General features: G+C 33.1%; 2 protein-coding genes across 3 annotated transcripts; both read right to left on the bottom strand.

Annotated features, from left to right (window-relative positions):
- Positions 1–27: 27 nt before the first annotated feature.
- On the bottom strand, positions 28–16,303 carry LOC134279523 (uncharacterized). The gene is made up of 9 exons (XM_062761934.1): positions 16,202–16,303; positions 14,982–15,058; positions 14,574–14,691; positions 12,737–12,813; positions 2,522–2,642; positions 1,900–1,967; positions 1,759–1,801; positions 1,365–1,430; positions 28–240 (listed from the first exon to the last, which is right to left on the bottom strand). The coding sequence occupies exons 1-9, from the start codon at positions 16,226–16,228 to the stop codon at positions 178–180; spliced, it is 660 nt and encodes a 219-aa protein (XP_062617918.1). The 5' UTR covers positions 16,229–16,303; the 3' UTR covers positions 28–177.
- A 626-nt stretch (positions 16,304–16,929) lies between these two features.
- LOC134279522 (uncharacterized) lies at positions 16,930–22,516 on the bottom strand. Of its 2 annotated transcripts, none has more exons than XM_062761932.1 (10): positions 22,454–22,516; positions 19,977–20,183; positions 19,761–19,828; positions 19,209–19,320; positions 18,414–18,484; positions 18,116–18,236; positions 17,935–17,999; positions 17,757–17,799; positions 17,540–17,611; positions 16,930–17,053 (listed from the first exon to the last, which is right to left on the bottom strand). In XM_062761932.1, the coding sequence occupies exons 1-10, from the start codon at positions 22,457–22,459 to the stop codon at positions 16,988–16,990; spliced, it is 831 nt and encodes a 276-aa protein (XP_062617916.1). In that variant the 5' UTR covers positions 22,460–22,516; the 3' UTR covers positions 16,930–16,987. The 2 variants fall into 2 exon arrangements, with proteins under 2 accessions (XP_062617916.1, XP_062617917.1); XM_062761933.1 differs by having other exon boundaries at positions 19,977–20,180; positions 22,454–22,489.
- Between the last annotated feature and the right edge of the window lie 1,756 nt (positions 22,517–24,272).

Below are 24,272 nucleotides of genomic sequence, written 5' to 3'. Positions count from 1 at the left end.
ACGCAAAGAAGGATAACCACAAATGAATGCCTTTGTAATACATTCAAGTTTTATTGATGTACTTAAAATTCTTCGAATACATTATATAGTATCATATGTCTGTTCTATGACTGGATACATTAATACAGCTTCACATTTAACTTTAAGAATTAATTTATGAAACTTCAAAGATGAACATTATCGAAGGTTTAATGAGCGGCGCAGTCGTGAAAACAACCCAGTTGGCTTGTCTTTCTTTTGCTGAAATGAAGAGAAAAAAATGCCGAGAAAATGTTTACAAAGAGTATTAAGGATTATTCACTTCAATTTTTCTATCGGCAAATCAACTGCAAGGCCGTAACCAGACTCAAATTTTTAGTGAGGCAAGGGTGTTGGGCATTCCTAGTCCCAGACGGGCCAAGGGTAGTATCTGATGGCTACTGATGGAGGGTTCCAGGGGGAGGGGTGTCCTGAAACCTGGATATTAGAAAAATAAAAAATATATATAATCTTAGAAAGTTTTAACGTTTTGAGTTGTACTGGCTGCATAGCACAGTGGTAAGAGCGTATGCTCTAGAGTCGCAGACAAAGGAGTTGATCCAAACATTGCGAGTTCGAATACCACTGCGGGATGAAGAGACCATGCAGTCCTTCGGATGAGACCGTTAAACCGAGGTCCTACGTCACAGAAGTGATGGCACAAAAATATCTCTCCCTCTTCAATCCTCTTCAGTGACCCTCAAAAGCCCAGTACATGACTTGTACAAATTCAAAACTTGCAGTCCTCCACCGACAAGTACTGAATGAGAAAGTCTTATAGAAGCAGGGACAGAGATATAAATATTTTATGTCTCTGGAAGGGATTTTAAACAATCATTTTGAATTTTATTTTACATGCATTTCAAATGAAAATGAGGCACCTGATGATTTAAAGAAACTGAAACAAAAGTTGAACATATTTATTTAGGACAAAGACACACATAATTCATAAGTTCAATGTAAAACTTTTACAGGTATCAGAAAACTCTAAAAATTAAGTAAGGCATTTGCCTCACTTGCCTCAATGGTAGTTACGGCCTTGAACTGTATATGCAATGAATTTAAGTAATCAGATATAGATGTTGGTCGTTGGTATGTATATATGTATGTTTATTAAATTTTGTAAATTTTCTACAGAAATGTCCCTCGCAAAGTACATGTGCACTTAAGCACCGACGAAAGTAAAGAAAGAAAATATTAAATCAAAATGTAATAACTAGTTAGATCAAATTGTACATTTTTGCATTTACCACCATCAAATAATTTCAAAACTTAGAACAGGATAGAATTTTCTTTTTTTATAGATATTGAAATGAATAAAATGAAATTATACAAAATATCTATACCTGCTCTTTTGTTCTATCAACACGGCGGAAAAATTTTCTCCATCTTCTCCTTAATGATGATTCTTTCTGAAAATCATATATATATAGATAAATCTATCACGGTGCCTTTCAGCAATACCCATCTCACCTTTTTTTCGGGGATGGGGGGTGGGGGTCAAGTCACAAAATAATGATGGCAATTCCAGAATAAGTTCTTTTTGAGTGGGGAGGGGGCAACACAACTGTGGATTATAATGAGTAATGTACATGTATTAATAAGATGTATACTGCGATATACTGATATACTACACTGTACAAAATAAGCTTGGAATTAACAACCCTCCATCTTACAGATTTAAAGTCATTTTTCTAATAAGCATTAAATTTTCTTTAAAAAAATGTAATAGATTCGTACCTTTTCATTGACTAACCCTGTTCTTTGTTCACCACTGCTTGATCTGCAATAAAACAAGGAATCACTTTTCAATAATTCCTATATAAACATAAAAAGCATATCCAAATCTCATTTTGTTGCTTGTCCTTCGTTATAGCAAACCTTGCATAATTGTTAGCGGCACTTTGGAACAAATCTTCAACGGTTTCTGAAGCTGTGTTGCTCAATGCCTTTAAAGTAAACAAAAAAGAATAAAAGAATTATTTGAGAGAATATATTTGGTATTTTCAATTGCAATTTTAAAAAAGAGCATGAACAAAAAACTGAAAAAAAAAATAAATAAATAAATGAAGCTGAAATAAAACAATTCTGGTTGTAAGGCTGTATTTGATTGGATAAAATCGTATAAAATGGGTTGCCAACGTCACAATGACTTAGGTCAAAAACGTATCAATTTCGCCTGACGTTACATTCAAATTATCTACAAATTGAAGTCATTTTGTTAGAACAATCATCTTTTTTTTCTTACATCAAATGAATGAAAATTAAATTATAAGAAATGAATTTAATATGTAGCTACCCATTTTATACGGTATAAACTGGATTAGGGCAGTTTACGCTTTATAAACCGCAAAGCGGTTTATAAAAAAGCATGAACTGTTTGCTATTAAATTCATTCATTAAATAGACCAGAAACTAGCACAGATCTAGAATTTCCTGAGTGCGGAAAATAAAAATAAAAATTATTTTGTAAATTTAATTGGTATGGCCTCAAAATATAAACCTGTTGTAAGTCCAGTTTCTCTGCTTGACGCTGTTTGACCTTGGCTGTCGTTTGTGCGTCTTGTTCTGCCGTGAGTTGTTGGGACAATGGATGCTGGACTATAAACTGTCGTCTGAATTCACTACAGAGAAAAGAATATAGCTAGTACAATTCTCTGTTTTGGACCTTCAGTAAGGCGTGGCGTTCTAGGGTTTGCAAAGGTTATCATAGATTCGGTAGATGAGCCCATGCGTAGAGCAAGAGTGTTTGAAGAAAAATATAATTTTAACACATATTCTACATCTTCTACATGTATTTTGAAAGTTGTAACATGTTTTGAACATGTATGATTGTCAAACTCCCATGCACAACAAGGCATTTATCACTTACATAATAATTATTATATATTTCAAGAAATAAAGAACGTTTCGCATACTAGTTGATGTTCAGTTCTGTTGCCATTATTCGGAAATCGAACACATCCAATAGGAAATAAAAAACCCCTAGATTACGAAGAATCCATTTGAATAATTATCGCACATAGGTGTCGGAAACGGGATAGAGTGAAGCTAGGGGGAGCTTAGCCCCCCTTTTTTTGCAAGATAAACATGCATACATGTAATATAGGCATGAAAATTCGAATTTCCTTTTTTTTTTGTTGGTTTAGCCCCCCTCCCCCTTTCAAATAGCCATCCATTTTTAATATGCTTCCATCCTGTACGAAATGTTCCGCCCGGAATATAGGGGGAATTGAGGCGTACTTGGAAAGTGAATTCCGGGCGTCAGTTTTTCTCACTTTATATGGTGATACACAGGTTCCGGGCGTAACTCAAGCGGAAAACAAGAGGAATTGGGCAGGAATTTGAGGCGAAAAATGCAAATGAGCTACGCCCGGAAAAATAAATGACGCCCGGAAAAAAATTACGCCTGGAAAATAAAATTACGCCTGGAATAGAATTACGCCTGGAATGTCCTTATTATTATATAATACTATGTGACCTAAAAACCTATATATTTACCAATGTTAACAAAGAAAAACATTTATATTATGATTTACAATGTTAAAGCTAAAAATTCAGCATTTTGAATTGTAAGAAAACAATGTTGGGTCATTAACATATAGTATAGAAATATAACATAAATTTTGTGTATTAAGGGACACTTAAAAACATCCAAGATTGAGTGTGTATTTAGAATTAAACAAACTTTTTACAATACCGGTACATTTTATCACTTTAGTAATCAAATTGAAACAATTTTAGTTACTCAATACAATTCTTCATTTACTCAGTAGTTTACAGTTCCTCAGACTCACTGCAGCCTGACTATCAGACTATTATTTCTCAGAAATGTGTGCAAGAAAACTCAAATATCTAAAGTAATTTTAGGGTTAAGTTATAACTATAATCATTCTACATTATCCTAATCAAATTTACTCAAATAGGTACCAGATAATTAATGATCACACCTACCAGCAGATACTGTGTTATCCAGAAGAAGTGTAAAAGCCTTAACCTTGAAATTATCTGCATTTCCTATTTCACCCAAACTAAACTCCCTCCTTCATGATCAAATTCAAACTTAACCCCTATCTGAAATGACCCTTAATTGATAATTAAATTGACCAATCAGAGGCTTTTACTTCTCCTGAAAGTTCCAGGCGTAATTAAGGTCTTCCGTTTCAGACGGAAGACCTTATAGTGATTCTACTGTTTTTAAGGTCTTCCGTTTCAGACGGAAGACCTTATAGTGATTCTACTGTTTTTTCTTATTATTATTATTTTTTTTCCCAAATCTTGTCGGCAGGATTTCTCAGAGATGGCTGGAAGGATTCTCCTGAAATTTTCAGAGATGATAAAAAATAAAAATACCCCGAGACGTTTTTTTCATTTTTTCAAAATTCACTTCCGGTCGTCAGATTTGTCCGATTTCCGCTTTTTTGAAAAATATCTAATCCGATTGAGATCTCAGAAACGGCAAGAGATTAAGGCACCAAACTTACAGAGTTGATAGATCTTAATAAGTAGGCAAATCCATTTGGGTTAAGATCGTCCGCCGTCACTTCCGGTCGTCACAGGAAGTGATCAAAGAAATCGAAAATTTCAACTTTTCTTTTATGAAACTTTTTTTGCATCAGATAACAATATCTTATTTGTAGCTTCGAAATATATCAGTCTCACCGGAAGTAAAAACGACAACTTCCGGTTATGATAGAAAAACTGCGTATTTTCAGTATTTTTTCTTTCCCATAAATATTTTTTATAGATAAAGTATTTGTAATGATTTTTTGATATGTTATTCAGACTGCAACTGTCTACAGTAATGTCAAATATCTTTGTAAAATTCACTTCCGGTTGCGTGATTTCCTGTCCTCAAAATGAGAAGTTATCATAGCTAGATCTCGTAAACGGTAAGAGATTAAGACACCAAACTAAATAAAGTGGTAAATCGTGATGAGTAGGCTAAATCAGTTAGGAAAAGATCGTCTGCCGTCACTTCCGGTCGTTACCGGTAGTCATAAAAAAATCTAAAATTTCAACTTTTCTTTTATGAATTTTTTTTTACATCAGATTATAGAATCTTATTTGTAGTTTTAAAATATATCAGTCCCACCGGAAACAAAAACGACAACTTCCGGTTATAAGAGAAAAACTACATAATTTGATTATTTTTTTCTCCCATATATTTACTTTTTGTAGATAAAGAATTTGTTAATGATTTTTGGTTATGTAACTCAGACTGCATATGTATACAGATATTTCAAATATCTTCTTAAAATTCACTTCCGGTCGCGTGATTTTGTGTCCTCAAAATGAGACCTTATCATAGCTAGATCTTGAAAGCGGTAAAAGATTAAGACACCAAACTTATAGGAATTGTAGAGCTTGATAAGAAAGCAAATCCATTTGGGTTAACATCGTCCGTGCGGCTGTCACGTCCGGTTGTGACAGGAAGTGATCAAATATATCAAAAAAATAATTATTTCTTCATGGAATCTTTCTTAGTAATACATTATAGCATCTTATTTGAAATTTTGAAATATAACAGTCCCACTGGAAACAAAATCGACAACTTCCGGTCATGAGAGAGAACTGCATAAATTGAGTATATTACTAAATCATAAATATCTTTTATAAAAAGAGTATTTGAACTAGAAACTCTTGTTGCTACAGCAACAAAAACGGTCTTCCGTTCTCCTCTATTTCTCTGTATGAATGAGCTTTTATCTATGTTAAAAAAGCCACATAATATTTACAACGATTACAGGAGAAAAAAAGCTGGAGGTATAACTCATCAAGATTCTCGACGTTACTTTAGACAATTATAGTCTTCATAACACTTATTAAAATCATTTTTTATCTCCTCCTGTGACGACCGGAAGTGACGGTGAATGCATTTTACTCTATGTCTGTTGCACAATCTTCTTGGTAGGTAAAGTGTCTTGATCTGTAACAGTTTAAAAGATCTCTAATATTAACTTCTCATTTTGAGAACAAGAAATCACATGACCGGAAGTAAATTTTAAAAAAAAAGATATTTGAGGTTACTCTAGACATTTGCAGTCTGAAATGTCCTAAAACCATTTCAAATACTCTTTTTATAAAAGATATTTATGGGATAGTATGATACTCAGTCTATGCAGTTTTTCTCTCATACCCGGAAGTTGTCGTTTTTGTTACCAGTGGGACTGACATTTTTCAAAACTACAAATAATTTGCTATAAGGTAATATAAGAAATATTCCATAAAGAAAAGTTGAAAATTTTGATTATTTTATCACTTCGTGTGACAACCGGAAGTGACGGCGGACGATCTTAAACTCAATAGATTTGTCTACTTATCAAGGTCTACCATCCTTATTAGTTTAGTGTCTTAATCTCGTACCGTTTACGAGATCTAGCAATGATAACTTCTAACTTTGAGGACAGGAAATCACGCGACCGGAAGTGAATTTTACAAAGATGTTTGACGTTACTGTAGACATTTGCAGTCTAAATAAAATATCCAAAAATCATCCCAAATACTTTATCTATAAAAAATATTTATGGGAAAGAAAAATACTCAAATTCTGTAGTTTTTCTCTTATAACCGGAAGTTGCCGTTTTTGGTTCCGGTGGGACTGACATATTTCAACACTACAAATAAAATGCTATCATATGAGGCAAAAAAAGTTTCAAAAAAGAAAAGTTGAAATTTTCGATATTTATAAACACTTTCTGTGACAACCGGAAGTGACGACGGACGATCTTAACCCAAATGGATTTGCCTACTTATCAAGATCTATCATCCCTGTAAGTTTGGTGCCTTAATCAGTTACCGTTTCTGAGATCTCACTCGGATTAAATATTTTTTGAAAAAAGCGGAAATCGGACAAATCTGACGACCGGAAGTGAATTTTGAAAAAATGAAAAAAACGTCTCGGGGTATTTTCATTCTCTATCATCCCTGAAAATTTCAGGAAAATCCGTCCAGTCATCTCTGAGAAATCCTGCCGACAAGATTTGGGGAAAAAAATAATAATAAGAATAATAATAAGAAACTAGAAACTCTTGTTGCTACAGCAACAAATAAGGTCTTCCGTTCTCCTCTTTTATCTGTAAGAAGAATTTTTTTGTATTTAAAAAAAAACAAAATGCAAAAAAAAAAAAAAAAAATATCAATTCCTCCATCTGGTCTCGATCCCAAAACCATTAGTATGAAAGTCGGACACGCTAACCACTGAGCCACCAACTTCCACAACATTTCAGGTATTCTGTAAGCTTATTATTTTAAGGTTGAAGGAAATAGTTTCGAAGTGAAAGAAATAGTTTCGTAGTAAAGTACCGGTCAAATTTCTTAAAAAACTAAGATATTCCCTGTTTGATGTGATATTGTATGTAGGAAAATGATTAGAATAATTATGGGACACATTTGTAGTGAAGCAATGGCACTTAGCATAAACAGAGTTGTAAAGCGAAACTAATACACGTGGTCAGTTACAGAGGAAATTCAAAATCCCAGAAAAACAGTGAGTCATGGGCATTTTTTCAAAAGCATATCGTATCAAGCGGGGTAACTGCAATTGACCTATCTCAATTGCGCGGAAATTTAATTGATATGAAAAATCGTCATTTCCGAGTTTCAGCCGATTCATATTTAAATCTAAATAAAATTAAAATAAATTCCATACACCCAAGAAAGCAAGAATACTTGGTATTGAAATGTCGTAATGGAGCAGGAGAATCGAATGATATTAACAATAATTGCAGAAATAGCCAATACGAGTTTTAATTAATTTTTATGCCAAGCAATAACTTAATTTCAGACAGAAAAAAAATGCAGATTTTGCCGATATTCACTAGAATTTCAAAATACTTCAGAGACTCACCTTAAAACTCTCAGGACACCTTCTTTCAGGTCTCTTCTTTCTTTTATTACAAATCTTATGCCGATATTTCGTTTCGTTTGACTTGTAGACATTTTCTCTAAGTTGGTGTTGATTGTTTTGTTTTTTTTTTTAGAGAAAGGAGGGGATATTTTATAAGCATTTGTTAGAGTAAGAGTTGCAAATACCTCCACGACCGTCAGCTTGATTGTGACCTTTGGGTCAATGGGGCCAAAGAACAAGGTCATTTATCAAGGTCAAAGGTCAAGGTCATCAGAGAGAGAGAGAGAGAGAGAGAGAGAGAGAGAGAGAGAGAGAGAGAGAGAGGTAAATTTGAGATAAACACTTGAAGCTGAATCTAGATAAAGGTAATGAATATTCCTTAATTACTTTTTGAGTAAGGGTCAAAGGTCTCATTTTGAGGTTTCTCTATACATTTGCAGTCTGAATAACATGTCCCAAAATCATTTCAAATACTCTTTTTACAAAAGATATTTATGGGATAGAAAGAAACTCAATTTATGCAGTTTTTCTCTCATAACCGGAAGTCGTCGTTTTTGTTTCCAATGGGACTGACATATTTCGAAACTACTTGTAAGATGCTATAAGGTAATACTTAGAAAAAATCCTTAAAGAAAAGTTTAAATTTTTTATTGATTTGATCACTTCCTGTGACAACCGGAAGTGACGGCGGACAATCTTAAACTCAAAGGATTTGTCTACTCGTCAAGTTCTACCATCCCTATTAGTTTGGTGTCTTAATCTCTTACCGTTAACGAGATCTAGCAATGATAACTTCTGATTTTGAGGACATGAAGTCACGCGACCGGAAGTGAATTTTACTGAGATATTAGACATTACTGTAGACATTTGCAGTCTGAATAACATATCCAAAAATCATTACAAATACTTTAACTATAAGAAATATTTATGGGAAAGAAAAATACTCAAATTATGTAGTTTTTCTCTTATAACCGGAAGTTGTCGTTTCAGTTTCCGGTGGGACTGATATATTTCAAAAATACAAATAAGATGTTATAATGTGATGCAAAATATGTTTCATGAAAGAAAAGTTAAAAATTTAGATTTTTTGGATCACTTCCTGTGACGACCGGAAGTGACTGCTGACAATCTTATCCCAAATGATTTTGCGTACTTTTCATGATCTACCATTTATATAAGTTTGGTGTCTTAATCTCTTACCGTTTACGAGATCTAGCTATGATAACTTTTCATTTTGAGGACAGGAAATCACGCGACTGGAAGTGAATTTTACAAAGATATTTGACGTTACTGTAGTCATTTGCAGTCTGAATAACATATCCAAAAATCATTACAAATACTTTATCTATAAAAAATATTTATGGGAAAGAAAAATACTGAAAATATGCAGTTTTTCTCTCATAACCGGAAGTTGTCGTTTTTGTTTCCGGTGAGACTGATATATTTCGAAACTACAAACAAGATGCTATAATGTGATGCAAAAAAGTTTCAAAAAATAAAAAGTTGAAATTTTCGATTTCTTTGATCACTTCCTGTGACGACCGGAAGTGACGGCGCACGATGTTAACCCGATTGGTTTTGCCTACTTATCAAGATCTATTACTCATATAAGTTTGGTGTCTTCATCTTTTACCGTTTCTGAGATATGACTCGGACAAAACTTTTTTGAAAAAAGCGGAAATCGGACATAACTGACGACCGGAAGTGAATTTTGAAAAAATGAAAAAAACGCCTGAGCGTATTTTCATTCTCTATCATCCCTGAAAATTTCAGGAAAATCCGTCCAGCCATCTCTGAGAAATCCGATTTACAAGAAAAGGGGAAAAAAAATAATAAAAAGAAACAGTAGAATCACTATAAGGTCTTCCGTCTGAAACGGAAGACCTTAAAAACAGTAGAATCACTATAAGGTCTTCCGTCTGAAACGGAAGACCTTAAATAGTCTTTGGACATGTCTTTCAGACTGCAATGTCTAGAGTTACCTCAAATATCTTTTGAAAAAATTACTTCCGGTCACGTGATTTCTTGCCCTCAAAATGAGATGTTAATATGACGAGACCTCTTAAATTAAACTGTTCTAGATCAAGACACAAAACTTATATGAATAATAAATCATTAAGATTGGGCAACATATATAGCGTAAAATCCGTCTGCCGTCACTTCCAGTCATCACAGGAAGTGATATAAAAATTGAAAATGATTTTTTGTAAATGTTATTAAGACTATAATTTTCTAAAGTAACATCGGAAATCTTCCTTTATTTTAAACATAGATAAAAATTCACACATACAGATAAATAGAGGAGAACGGAAGACCTTCTTTGTTGCTGTAGCAACAAGAGTTTCTAGTTTCTTATTATTATTTTTTTCCCCAAATCTTGTCAGTAAGATTTCTCAAAGATGGCTGGACCGATTGTCCTGAAATTTTCAGGAATGATAGACAACCTAAATACGCTCAGAATTTTTTTTTTCATTTTTTCAAAATTCACTTCCGGTCGTCAGATATGTCCGATTTCCGCTTTTTTCAAAAATATTTAATCCGAGTGAGATCTCAGAAACGGTAAGAGATTAAGGCACCAAACTTACAGGGATGATAGATCTTGATAAGTAGGCAAATCCATTTGGGTTAAGATCGTCCGCCGTCACTTCCGGTCGTCACAGGAAGTGTTCCTAAATATCGAAAATTTCAACTTTTCTTTTTTGAAAGTTTTTTTGCATCAGATTATAGCATCTTACTCGTAGTTTTGAAATATGTCAGTCTTACTGGAAACAAAAACGACAACTTCCGGTTATAAGAGAAAAACTGCATTTTATCAGTATTTTTCTTTCCCATAAATATTTTTTATAGATAAAGTTTTTGAAATGATTTTTAGATATGTTATTCAGACTGCAAATGACTACAGTAACGTCAAATATCTTTGAAAAATTCACTTCCGGTCGCGTGACTTCCTGTCCTCAAAATGAATAGTTCTTATAGCTATATCTCGGAAACGGTAAGAGATGTATACACCAAACTTATAGGAGTGGTATATCTTGACGAAAAGGCAAAAACATATGGGTTAAGATTGTCCGCCGTCACTTCCGGTCGTCACAGGTAGTGGTCAAAAAATCGGAAATTTCAACTTTTCTTTTATGGAACGTTTATTGCATCACATGATAGCGCTTTATTTGTAGTTTCAAAATATATCAGCTCCACCGGAAACAAAAACGACAACTTCCAGTTATAAGAGAAAAACTAAATAATTTGAATATTTTCTTTCCAATATATATTTTTTATAGATAAAATGTTTGCAACTGTTTTTGGATATGTTATTCAGACTGCAAATGTCTACAGTAACATCAACTATTTTATTTAAATTCACTTCCGGTTGTGTGTCATTTCCTGTCTTCAAAATGAGAAGTTATTATTTCTTCCGGTCGTCACAGGAAGTGATCAAAGAAGTCCAAAAATTCAACTTTCCCTTATGGAAACTTTTTTTTATCACATAATGGCATCTTATTTGTAGTTTTGAAATAAGTCAGTAACACCGGAAACAAAGAAGACAACTTCTGGTTATAAGAGAAAAGCTTCATAATTTGAATATTTTTCTTTCCTGTAAATATTTTTCATAGATGAAGTATTTGTAATGATTTTTAGATATGCTATTAAGACTGTAACTGTCTTCACTAACTCCAAATATCTTTATAAAATTCACTTCCGGTTGCGTGATTTCCTGTCCTCAAAATGAGAAGTTATCATAACTAGATCTCGTAAAAAGTAAGAGATTAAGACACCAAACTTTTACAAGTGGTAGATCTTAATGTGTAGGCAAAACTAGTCAGGAAATGATTGTCCACCGTCACTTCCGGTTGTCACAGGAAGTGAACAAATGAATAAAAACTTTTCTTATGAAATCTTTCTTAGTAATACATTATAGCATCTTTTTTGTAGTTTTGAAATATGTCAGTCCCACTGGAAACAAAATGGACAACTTCCGCTTATGAAAGAAAAACTGCTTAAATTTAGTATTATACTATCCCATAAATATTTTTGATAAGAAGAGCATTAGAAATGATTTTAGGACATGTTATTTAGACTGAAATATCTAGAGTAACCTCCAATATCTTTTCAAAAATTAACTTCCGGTCACGTGATTTTTTGTCCTCAAAATGAGAAGATAATACTACGAGATCTCTTAAACTGTAACAGATCAAGACACTAATATGAATAAAACAACATGAAAATTGGGCAAAAAATATAGGGTAAAATGCGTACGCCGTCACTTCCGGTCGTCACAGGAAGTAATAAAAAAATTAAAAAATGATTTTTGTACATGTTTTTAAGACTATCATTGTCTAAAGTAAAGTAAAGAATCTTGGTAAGTTACACCTCCGGCTGTTTGTTTTCCTGAAATCATTAAAAATATTATATGCCTTTTTAACATAGATAAAAGCTCATTCATGTAGATAAATAGAGGAAAACGGAAGACCTTCTTTGTTGCTGTAGCAACAAGAGTTTCTAGTTTTTTTTTTTCTATTTTCCTGCTATTTTACGCCCGAAAAATCTGAACTTGCCAATTGACGCCCGGAAAATACAAATGTAAGACGTCTCTTCTCCTGAGGCGTAACTTTTTGAAAATTCCGTCTCCGCCTCAAGTACGCCCGGAATTTGCCAATTCCTGCTCAATTCCACCCAAATTCCAGGCGGAATCCGCCTTTAAAATTCATACAGGAACGCCTATGCTGCAAGTTAAAATTTTTTAACTGGGGTTTATTTTTAAAATAAAAAAAAATCTGCAATACGAGCAATTGGAAATGTCTATGTGTGAAATATAAAACTTCATTTTGGAAATAATAAAACATATAATTGTTACTATATACCGGTACTTACTTTTGTATTCTAACGTTTCTTGCAAGAGCCCGATTGATCAAATTTCTCATGTTTTCCTCTGCAGTTTTGTATAACAACTGTCGGATATAGATGAAAATGTAATTAAACATAATACATACATTAAAACACGTTTATAGCGAACTTGATTATAATTAACTGATGCTTACAGCGAAGATATGTTCATTCCCATTGGCTAATAAACAGATTTATATACTCACCGTCAATAGAAACGCAACACCCTAATTTTAGGGTGAAAATTAATTACAGGTACATATATAACTATGTACCAAAAAGTTAGGTGAGTATATAACGGAATACGTTTATAACACAGGCATCTGACGTATACTTATTTTTCTTTAAATAAAAAAATATACCCATATTTATAATAAGGTATATACCCATAATTATGTATACCCTTATTATAAGGTATGGGTATATTTTTTTCATTAAAAGAAAAATAAGTAATGTCAGGTGCTTGTGGTTTATAATTAACGAACAAAGTCGTCCATAACGTCCACATCATGTACTAGGTAAAAGTATAATTAATGTCTATAAGCAGTCTTGGTGCAATCTAACTAAAATCGGACTTCTTAGATCCGCACCGTATTCACTCTGCGTGAACCACGTGAACACGACCATAGTCAGGATATAGGTAAGATTTCCTTATGCAGAGTGAATACGGCGCAGATTTACAAAGTTTGATTTTAATTAGACTGAGTCTTGGTGTGTTTGGTTTGATTTTTTTTTCCAAAGACATCACGAGGAAATAAATTCAGTAACTGTACTAATTTGATGAAGATCATTACATTTTCATAATTATCTTGACTATAACTACTATATAAATATTGCATGTAGTTGAGTGTAACATTGAAAATTTTCACCCCTCGAAAACCATTGTCACCCTCGGCTGCGCCTCGGTTGACAATGGTTTTCTTGGGGTGAAAATTTTCAATGTTACACTCAACTACATGCAATATTTATTATATTATACTGAATGTTTTATACAAATACATTAAATTCTGCGCAGTCGCTATTTTATGTAATACCACCCGTCGTCAAGCAATGTTGACTGTTGCTACGCAGGAGGGCGTGGCTTCATTATTCAGCGGGTTGAAGTGTTTTTTATCAAATGTTTCTCGACGAATCAGATTCAAGTAATTTACATGAAAGTATAATATAATAATTTATACTGCACTCTACAACAGATCGTAACACCTGGATAGCTTGTAGAGATGGTACATTCGTAATGTGTTGTTTCAATTAAATATTAAATTGCGAAAATTGTGAATTTATTTTGTTTTATTCGCATGAACTTTATTTTCGCGTAATTACGCGAGACAATGAGGTCGCGAAAATTTCTTTCTCGCGTTTAAAAGTATTATATAGAGGGAAAACAATAATTTGTGAAAATTATGTCTCGCTAATAAAGAGTCAATGACTATCTCGCCAAAATAAGGTGTCGCAAAAAATCAGTGATCTACAGTACTGGTATTGATTTTATTGTAAATGTAACTTATCTAAACTAACAAAACAAATAAGTTATATGCGTCGAAATCATATTCAATTTAAATTTCAAATCACATTTTCATTAGTTTTCACTTGGGGTTTTGTAGAAAACTTGCTAGTGTGAAATTACTAATTTCTGTAATACATTATTTTTTTTATCTTTCCTTATATTCATAAACTAAACTGATAAAATTCAACACAGACTTCAGGTATAACATACCTCTTGAGCTTCCATGCTTTGACCTAAAGAAGACCTCTATTCATTTTGAGGTAAGAAGGTCAATTTCGTAAATTCATGCATATAGTTCAACATGAACTTAAGGTATCTTACCTCCTGTGCTTCCCTGCTTTTGTCTGTGGATTTCTCGAGTAGACCTTTAAACTTATCATTTTCAAAAAAACTCTCCATGAAAGAAGCAAGACATTCATCAGCTTGTTCTTTTGTGAAGCTTAATAAAATTAAAATTGAAAAAGAAATAAATTTCAAAAAGAATAAAAACAGATTTTAGAGTTTATGTTCAAAGACACAAATTATTGAAAATTTAATGATTGACGACATTAGCAAAGATTCTTAAATTCTTTATTTTTTAATTTGAATGTTATTTTATCTGAATGACTGACTTGAAATGGCTACTTACATATAAAATATTTGAATGACTGACTTGAAAAGGCTACTTACATATACTAGTGTGATTAACATGAAATATATTTCTGGTAAAAATAGATTTTCTTTACTCACATTTGGTGCAGGAATGTACACTGTCTTAGAGTCATAGAGTTGAAAACTTTATTCAGGGATCTAAGCAAGACCCTCAACTGGAAAAACACACACCATTGTTTAAATGTTAAATATGTAGGTATACTATACGTTTACATTGGCGGTTAGTCAAAATTTAGCACAGTACATGCAACTGGCTACATATGATGTTGCAGATGTTCGTAAATTGTCATCTACATGTCCACACCATGTGTTGGAATAAAGAAATAATTAACTGTCTAATATTTTGATTTCATGATGTGATCATTCGAGTGGCTTGCGTGATAATTTGCATAAACGAAGCAAGCCAATTGATTGACCACCGTCATGAAATAAAAAAAAAATTCTGACAATTATTCCTTATTTTTACATGCTCTTGATTCCCCTTAACCATTTGATTCAAGTCCCTTCAGTATCAGTTTGTCCAGTTATTTTTTTTAACTGCGTCTAATGATGAACCATTAGATTTATGTAGAAAAGAATATTTTTATTATTTGCAATTCTATCTCGAACAAAGACATCATAGAAAAGTAAATATCTATTAATCATTTCTTTGCGGTTGTCATGAATTAGCGCATCTTTGTCAACACGAAAGCTGCTTTAATATAAAGTTCGCTTCTATAAAAAAGTACACATATACATTATTTTCATGGTGCTAAGGAAATTCCGAGAAAAAAATTAAAAAGGCATACATATAGTATTTTACATCTTAGGGTACCATTTAATATTATGATTAGACCTATATATAATGAAATCTTCCTTGACAAGCCAAAATAAAAGTTATTAGGCGTATACGTAATTACTGCAGTGGTCACATTCATAAACTATAAGTCCGTAGCATATAATAAGAAAATGATCTTATGGCCATTTAGATTCACCCCGATTCCCTCCATTCCTGTAGACACGAATTTCTTGATGTCTATTATTTCAAATATATGCATGTGCATTACATAATTATACAGTCTGTACTCATAAAATGTAATATCAAATCAAATAGTAATTTAGCATGAAAGAGAAAAAAAAATGCCCCACTAAAAATCAAATTGTGAAAAATTCCCTGTCTCCCCCCTCCCCCTTCTATACTCAATCCTCTTGATGTTAGTTTCTTGCATTTCATAGTAAAAATTAATCAAAATAATGTCCTTAGGAATTCCAAAAATTCATAAAAAATTAAGTATTAAGAATATAAAATAGTTATCTACCTCGAGTGAATCTGCTGCCATCTTCATTCAACATTCAGTTTGACTTGTCTCTGAAAATTATGTTTCTATAGCTGCAACTTAAGTGATGACGTTTTTCCCATTATGACGTTTCTTCATCTGTGATGTAATATAGATGGATCGCTGTACCTTCATTGTGACGTTACGTTAGCGCATGTTTTTGTTCGATCGCTGGCTCTTTTGTTGTAAATGTTTCGGAGGTAAAAATTTTTAACACTCCAAAAAAGATTTTGAAAGGTTTTGTTTCAATAAATAATGTTATGTCCACCAGGCAAAAAACATATCTGGGATAAGAGGATTAAGTATATTTACATGTAAAACGACATCTAATCAATATGTCATTGTTTGTTTCTTTAACTCCCCTTTCAACAACTGAGACACCAAGGGATCTCACCCCAAGTACCGGTCTTCATGTCCCACAGTGGGATTCTCACCCGCTAAAAAAGCATCATCGGCTTAATCCACCACTTTTGAGCAAACGCTCTAACCACGCACTGCGCCACATGCACAGGCGACCAAGAAGATGTATAATTTGTAATTGTGAAGTTTAAATAAAAAATAAAAAGACAACCAATGGTTGAATGGTATTACATGTATTACATGTATATTTTAAACTTTTTAATAAAACCAAATTATTTCATAAACATTTGGCATATTTTTATTACATTTGTATGATGATTCAGAATTTGAATCAGTAATGTATGTAACTTCTGGACAAACGAAAATATAAATAATTGTCTTTAACTAAGTGAAAAATTCATTATTATATTAGCATTGGGGTCGGCTGAATAATCGACGAAGACGAATAAGCCATCTCGAATTTTTCTTCTTTTGCTGAAATAGAAATATGAGGCTTTGTATATATATAACGAGATGAAAAAAACCTGACCGTTACTTTTTATCAGTTTAATTTATTTACAATAAAGATGGGGATCCACGTGTTTCTGCATGAGATTTCGATGAAAAAAATGGATATTACAATCCAAAAAGGCATTAACTTAAACCATATCCATAACAAAACCGTCATTGATAAATAAAAAAAAGTTAAAGAAGAAGGGGTGGATAAATAATACTACCCCCCCCCCGTTGGGGAGGGGCTATAAAATTATCATTTATTGCATTCTTACATGAAGTGAAATAACCAAAATGACACCCCTAGATTTCCAAAAAACAACTTTAAATTGATAGGAACTCCTAAACTTAATGTAGAATGTAGAGGAAATTGGAAACATGAGACCTCCCCTCCCCCCCCCCCACCCTCTCTGCGCACCTAAGAACTCTCTTTAGACATTCAATGCATAATGTCCTTTTGACAAGTACCTGTTGTTTTGTTGCATGAACACGACAGAAGTATTTTCTCCAGCCTTTCTTTGTTGGTTTAGGATCCCCTTTCTGAAACAGGTATAATTTTTAATTTATACAACGCAAGTACTTTACATTACTTAAATTTTTGGTTTATGTTAAATTTTCCCCAATATTTACAAATGCATTTCAAGTACGTCCTTTGCTACATGTACATATATGTTGTAGTTCGTACCTCTTTGCTGAAGAAATCCTCTAGCTCTTTATAACTATTTAATCTGTAATAAAAAAAAATTAATATTTTTCACCAAAAACAAATAATTATTTTTTCCTGGGAATTTATGATTCTTATAAAGTAAATAAAACAGTTTAAAATCTCAATTGTTTATGTTTCACTATGATAATGAACGAACCTTATATTAGTATCTGCGCATTGGCATAGATCTCTAATGATTTCTGAAGCCGTATCGTACAAATCCTGTTAAGTAATTAAAATAAAATAAATTAGAAATTAAAAAAAAAAATTAATTTTTCGAAGCATGTAGTTTGAAGAAAATGAGCGGTTATTCAACATATGCGAAATTTTCAAAATACCTGCTGCATTTCCAATTTCTCCGCGCGTAATTGCCTCATTCTGGAACACATTCTTTTGTCTAATTGCGGAGTTCGTAGCTGACACATAGGGTGCTTGAGTAGGAATAGTGGTTTCCCTTCACTACCAATACAAGGATATGGGATTCAATTTAATTGCATTTTATAAACAATTTGAAAATTAAATTAAATTTTTCCTTAAAATTTGCAGTTAATGAAATAGCCGAGTCGTTACGAATATGTATAAAGGACCTAAATGTTGCTGTAAATGACTTTTGCATTGACAATCCATCATGCTTACAATGTACTTGGGTTGCTGGTTGTACGAATAATCAACTCTTTCAAATTTTCCTCCGCTGCTTTGTAGAGAATCTGTCAGTGAAATAAAGATAAATGCATAACTAATATATATTTTTTAAATAAAATTTTCGATGAAAAACGTCTAACTTCCTGTATTTTACACCGATCGGTCATAAAAATCAATGTTTGACCGTGGGTTGAGACATTGGACCTATCGAGATATTGGACCGCTTACGTTTCAGCGTGGACGGAAATCTGAATTGCATTCGTTGATACATTCAGCTCACCTCGGCAGATTCCGGATACCCTAACCTCGGATTAGCCTGGTTCCATTTCCCTGTTATGCTCCTTATGCTTCTCATACTCCGCGTCACTTGACAAGGATGAGACATGGGACCAGGCTAACCTCAGATGTCACTCTATCACCTCGGCCGATTCCATTTAACGTTAGATGGAATTGTTCGAGGTGATCCGAGTATCGTTGGTGTTCGATCTAATTTCGGAATTGACCAATTAACCTTAGTACACTCGGCACGCCTCTACTGATTCCGTTACATTCATCAGTGTTCATCAAACGTGTTCGATGAAGTACAAATCTAACGAGGTGTGCCGAGTTGATAGTAGTAAAGGAAGCATAGATTTACATTTGAATTGGTGACCGGGATAAATTTTGTATGGAATGATATAGAAAGCAAAACAATGATCATATCTAAGCACCAAGGACAACTTACCATTTCTTAATATTTCAGCTAGGGATTTATTATTTATATCATTTCAATTTTAAAGTGGCATATACCTCCTGTGGTTCTCTTCGACCGTCTAAATAGAACCTCTTTGTAAACTTGGCTCTTTTTTCAAATGACTCCATGAAGGCATCAGCTAATTCATTTGCTTGCTCTTTGGTAATTCTGAAATCAAACAAAAATATTATTACTCCTGTTTACATGGATATTTTCGCCCCGTGTTATTTTTGCCCCTTTACTCTTGCTTACAATTTTGCCCCGTTTTAATTTCGCCCAGTCATATTTCTGTTCATGTTTTTTTTCTGTGTTCTTTGAATCCCCCCGTTTTAAATTCGCCCACTTGAGACAAGGGCGAAAATAAAACGACAACGGGCGAAAAATTCCCTGCATACAGTATTTATATATCCTGGTTTATACATTTAAAAAGGCTAATTTTGCCATGTTGGAGTGAAAAAAACGAAAGTACATTTCTCTCTCTCTCTTCTCTCTCTGAGTTAATTGGGTTGTCTCCCTAACGCCGTGAAAACTAAATCCCCCCTCCGCAACACGAACTATCTATATTACATGTACATTGGAAATATTTGTCATTGAATTGCATTACTCACATTTGATCTATGGCGGTACGTCTCCTAGACACAGAGATGTGTACGTCTCTAAGAATACCGCGTACATCCTAAATTAAGAAGAGTATTCCTTGTAAATACAAGTCTACAAGATTTGTTCTAGTTATAGTTAATATTTTGTAAAATTAATACAAATGTAGAAAATTTTTGTCTGTGCAAAATTTCGAAATAATTCAGTTTAAATAATTTTTTTTTTACCTCTTCAGACAGATGCGCTTTCAATGCAAGACCTGCATTATTTTGGCCAATGTCAGAGATTGAAGTTTTAGACATTGTTGATGCCTTTGGAGCATTTCCTTGTTCTTCAAGAGATTTCCCACTCGTTGCATCGACATCTTCTACGGCTTTATTCTCAGTCTTGGTCCTGCTGTCTTTTCTGCATTTTAAGGTTCCTCGGGCTCTCTTCTAAATGAAACAAATATAAGGTATACAAGTTTGGCTTTCCAGAAAGCCTTAAATGTCATCTCTTTGGCTCCATCTGTGTCAAAGAATAAACAGTGGAATGTAACATTTTTCTTTTAAAGACAGAATATTATTATTATTATTTTTAGGGGAATGGAAATTAGATATTGAACAGGAAAAAGGGTAGCTTCCAAACTCCAAAATCGTATGTTTTAGATGGGAAGGAAAGGTTTACAGTTTTTGATTTTTTCTGAAAAACCATTTATTTGGCGAAGACATGACTATACTAAAAGAAAAAGTATGGATAAGGGAGATGACTTGCAGTGAACATGCATTTACAACAGTGAAAGGTTAAAGGGCCGGGCTGGGACTCAGATTTGAAGAAAATATATTTTTCTGAAATTTTCTAAATAATATCACGATTCATGCTTAAGCATTTCACACTGAACTATATATAAATCGTGAAACTGTTTTATATGGAAAATCCTAAAACTACTAATTTTTGGACACGTTTGCAATTGATTGAAACGTATTCTCATACTTTAGTATGTGAAAGGATTATAATCTTCATATAGGCATGTATCTAACTTTGGAATAATTACATTTTTAAAAGAAAATTTGGATGTCAATTTAAAATACATTAAACATAAAGGAAAGAATGAATTGGCCATTCATTTCATACCTTCGTACTATTCAGATAGAATCAATGAGCAATTCATATTTTCTGAGAATTTATTTTTAAAATCACATAATATTATTATAACTAAAAGAATTTTAAATGCATTTGTATTTGTTAATTTATTTAAAAACACACTCAAGATAGTAACAACAGCTGACCAAGTTCCACTTAGCGCAATACGATAGTAAAATTTAAAAGGTATCAGCTAAAATTAAGCATTCACGAATTATCTGGAAAAAATCCCAATTTGCCAACCTTGAATTTACGACTGTTTTAGGAATATATTTTAATTTTGGCTTCATTTCAATAAAATAGAAAAGGTGATTTGATTACTTTTTTGCTATTAATACAATTGAAAATTGTATAAAAAATGATTGCAAGTTCTTTTATTATACCGGGGTACATGTATATGATTAAAAAGAAAACTGTAAATATTCAAGAAAATACTCGATCATAATCTTTGTGAGTTTTCTTCCAATGCTCGTAGTTTTTCAAATATATTCTTGTCTCTTCTTATCCCCATACATGTATTTTTTTGTGGAAAAATGGCAATAAATTATAGAATGACAACCATAAAAAAAGTTTTCGACATCAATTCATAGCAGTTTATAGTACTAAATGTAAATGTATTAACTTTGATGTTGTTTTTCTGTTAATTCTTGGATCCACGCCTCAGCAGATAATTTGTGATTCAACGCGCTGACCTAGTTATAGAATATTCCATCTCGTGCAGACCATAGATCATTTACGCAGTAGGCCTAGCCTACATGTAAACATGTAGATGATTAAATAAGTACATATATTTTGAACACCATGCAAACAACCAGCAGGCGATATTGTGTGTCTGGCCCTCTGTGATTCGTGTGCAGCCCTTTTTTGTCTTTTTCAATGTTTGGATCGCTCATTGTTTACCGCTCTATATTTAGAAAATCGCATCATCATCAAAGTGACAACTCGGTGCTCCTCGGATAGTTCTTGCCAGAGCGTAATCATCCGAGGGTTACCGATTTTTAATGGCTGCTTACACTGGGACCTCACATCCGGAAATCAAACTTAATGTGTCATCTCTCGTGAGAGATGACAAAAATTGATTTTGATATATTTGAATATTTGATGTTTTAAACATGTACGTATTGGTTAATTCATTCGGTGTAGTTAAAATCACTAGTCAACACTGGAACAAAACGCCATATTACCAATCATATTAGAGTTAAGAATCCATCGAGAACCGACACAGTGTAAATATTAAAAGCATTATCAACTGTTGTAAAAGTGAACAAAAAAGCAAACTCTAAAATCCTTTTATTCGGGGGGGGGGGGGGAGGGGGGTACGGTGGGCCTTTTCTTCGGACCTTATTTATATATACCGGTATTCATATGATCTTTTAAATATAACGGAATCTCTTGTTTAAAATACCTGAATCCTCCTCCTCTTCCACTCCTTGCCTCTGCTTGACCCTTCCTTATTTACTTTTGTTTATTGCATTTCAAGATAAAACCAACATATGACCATTTGCAAGAAGTATGTTTTAAAGTTCTCCAACATAAAAGCTCTTTAATATAATATACTAGTAGATTGTCGTTTAGATCTTACCTTCATTGCTCTTTTGGACGTCCGTTTCTAGCTAGTTTATACTACAAACAAAGTTTCCAATGAAACTTGCCTCACTATGACATTTGTCTCATTATGACGTTTGTCTTGTTATGACGTTTGTCTCATTGTGACATTTTATTACACTGTGTGCGTTTTTATCATTCATAACATAAACCGTGTCTTTCTCTGCGCAAATCAGATTTTACGTTGACCTTGACATACAGGGATTTAATTATGGAGGGATGTGAAAAACTATGTCACTAAGAAGTGCACATATTCAAATAATGTGCATTGTTCCAACATCATCGTCGGTAACCCACGGGTGATTCACATCAATTCTCTCTATCATCACTTGCGGACTCAAAAGTCGTGGTTTGCGACGATGTTCCAACACAAACAACAACAACATGCATGTATACATATTTATGAGATAATTATAAGGGGGAGGGAATGGATATCCCCCCTTTCCCAATATTATATATTGAATACTAGTAATAACTGAATATTTTCATGTCTTTAAGGTTGAATATTGATTTTGCCGCATCCTTTTCGTTCTACATAATCAAAATGATTGCAGTTGATGCATATATGATTAGACTGAGAGTTATTTATTTCATTAATTTGAATGTTATACAATTGATATAAATCTAAAATGATTGGTTGCATTTTCCTAAAGTGAATCTGTATGCCTATAAAGATATTTTTTTCCCTTTCATTTTATAGGATAGGAACCTGCGTATCAATCTTTTGAATGCCTAGCATTCATCTGTGTCATCCCAAATCTGTCATTAATGATGCATTTTGACCGGAATAATAAATACAAGTCTAGTTTAAAAAATCAAATTGAGTAAATCTAAAATTCCGAAAATGAGGAATATTTTTCTTTCTACACACTTGGTTCAAAAGTAGTGACGTAGAATTTAATATATATATGCATCATCTATAATAAGTGATAGCAGAAGAGGACTTGGGAAGGTGATCGATGGGGATGTCACTGAAAGAATATAATTATCGCCATACTTGTAGATAAACCCAAGAGGCTGTATGGAGTATAAAATTAAAATGAAAAAGTACTAAGAAATTTTCACTTCTTGTAATTTTTCATCAGCGAAAATGCTTCATTAACTTAAGAGACCAGATTTTCCAGGGGTGTTGCTAAAATGCTGAACGGAAAACGTAACGGAAAGCGGAACGGAAAACGGAATATATTATTTTAGATTAAATCACTTAAATACACATATTTTGTCATAAACAATAAATTTTGAACACATTCAATCCCGTATTATCAAAAATGAATTGCTTTAATCATTTTCAGCCTCTTTTTTATTGACAAACAAGTTGATGAAACAAGAATATCAGCAGTCTAGTCTAAAGTCATCATATTGTTAGTTCTGTGGTCGACACAGAAAGACCTTGTCAGCAAATGCAATTTATCATTAATTGCATCAAATGCTGACTTTCATACTAATTGTTAATTCATTATTTACAGACTGAATTGACGACGGATTTTCCCGTTATTTTCCGATCATGACAAGGAGCACACGGCGGGTGTGATCGATCGGCAAGGAATGCTCACTCCTCCATGGCACCTGATCCTACCTCTGATGTTTTGGAGGTCATTCACAAAAAATGCTGACGTAGCAGTGACATAGAATCGAAACTGAAAGTTTTATTGGGGGGGATGATTAAACCTATCTGAAAAGAATTTGACAAGCGAAAAACCCCCCATAATTAAATGATTTGGGAGTGGGGAATCAGTTTCTACTCCAATGTCTTTCAATACTTTTTGTACACTTACTGAATTACCTAATTATTAAAC

This window comes from Saccostrea cucullata, unplaced genomic scaffold, assembly GCF_032062105.1.
Source record: "Saccostrea cucullata isolate Sc308-1 unplaced genomic scaffold, CSIRO_AGI_Scuc_v1 ctg6410, whole genome shotgun sequence".
Taxonomy (NCBI): domain Eukaryota; kingdom Metazoa; phylum Mollusca; class Bivalvia; order Ostreida; family Ostreidae; genus Saccostrea; species Saccostrea cuccullata.
Note: the sequence above shows the minus strand (reverse complement) of the source record. Positions and strands in the feature narration are given on the sequence as shown.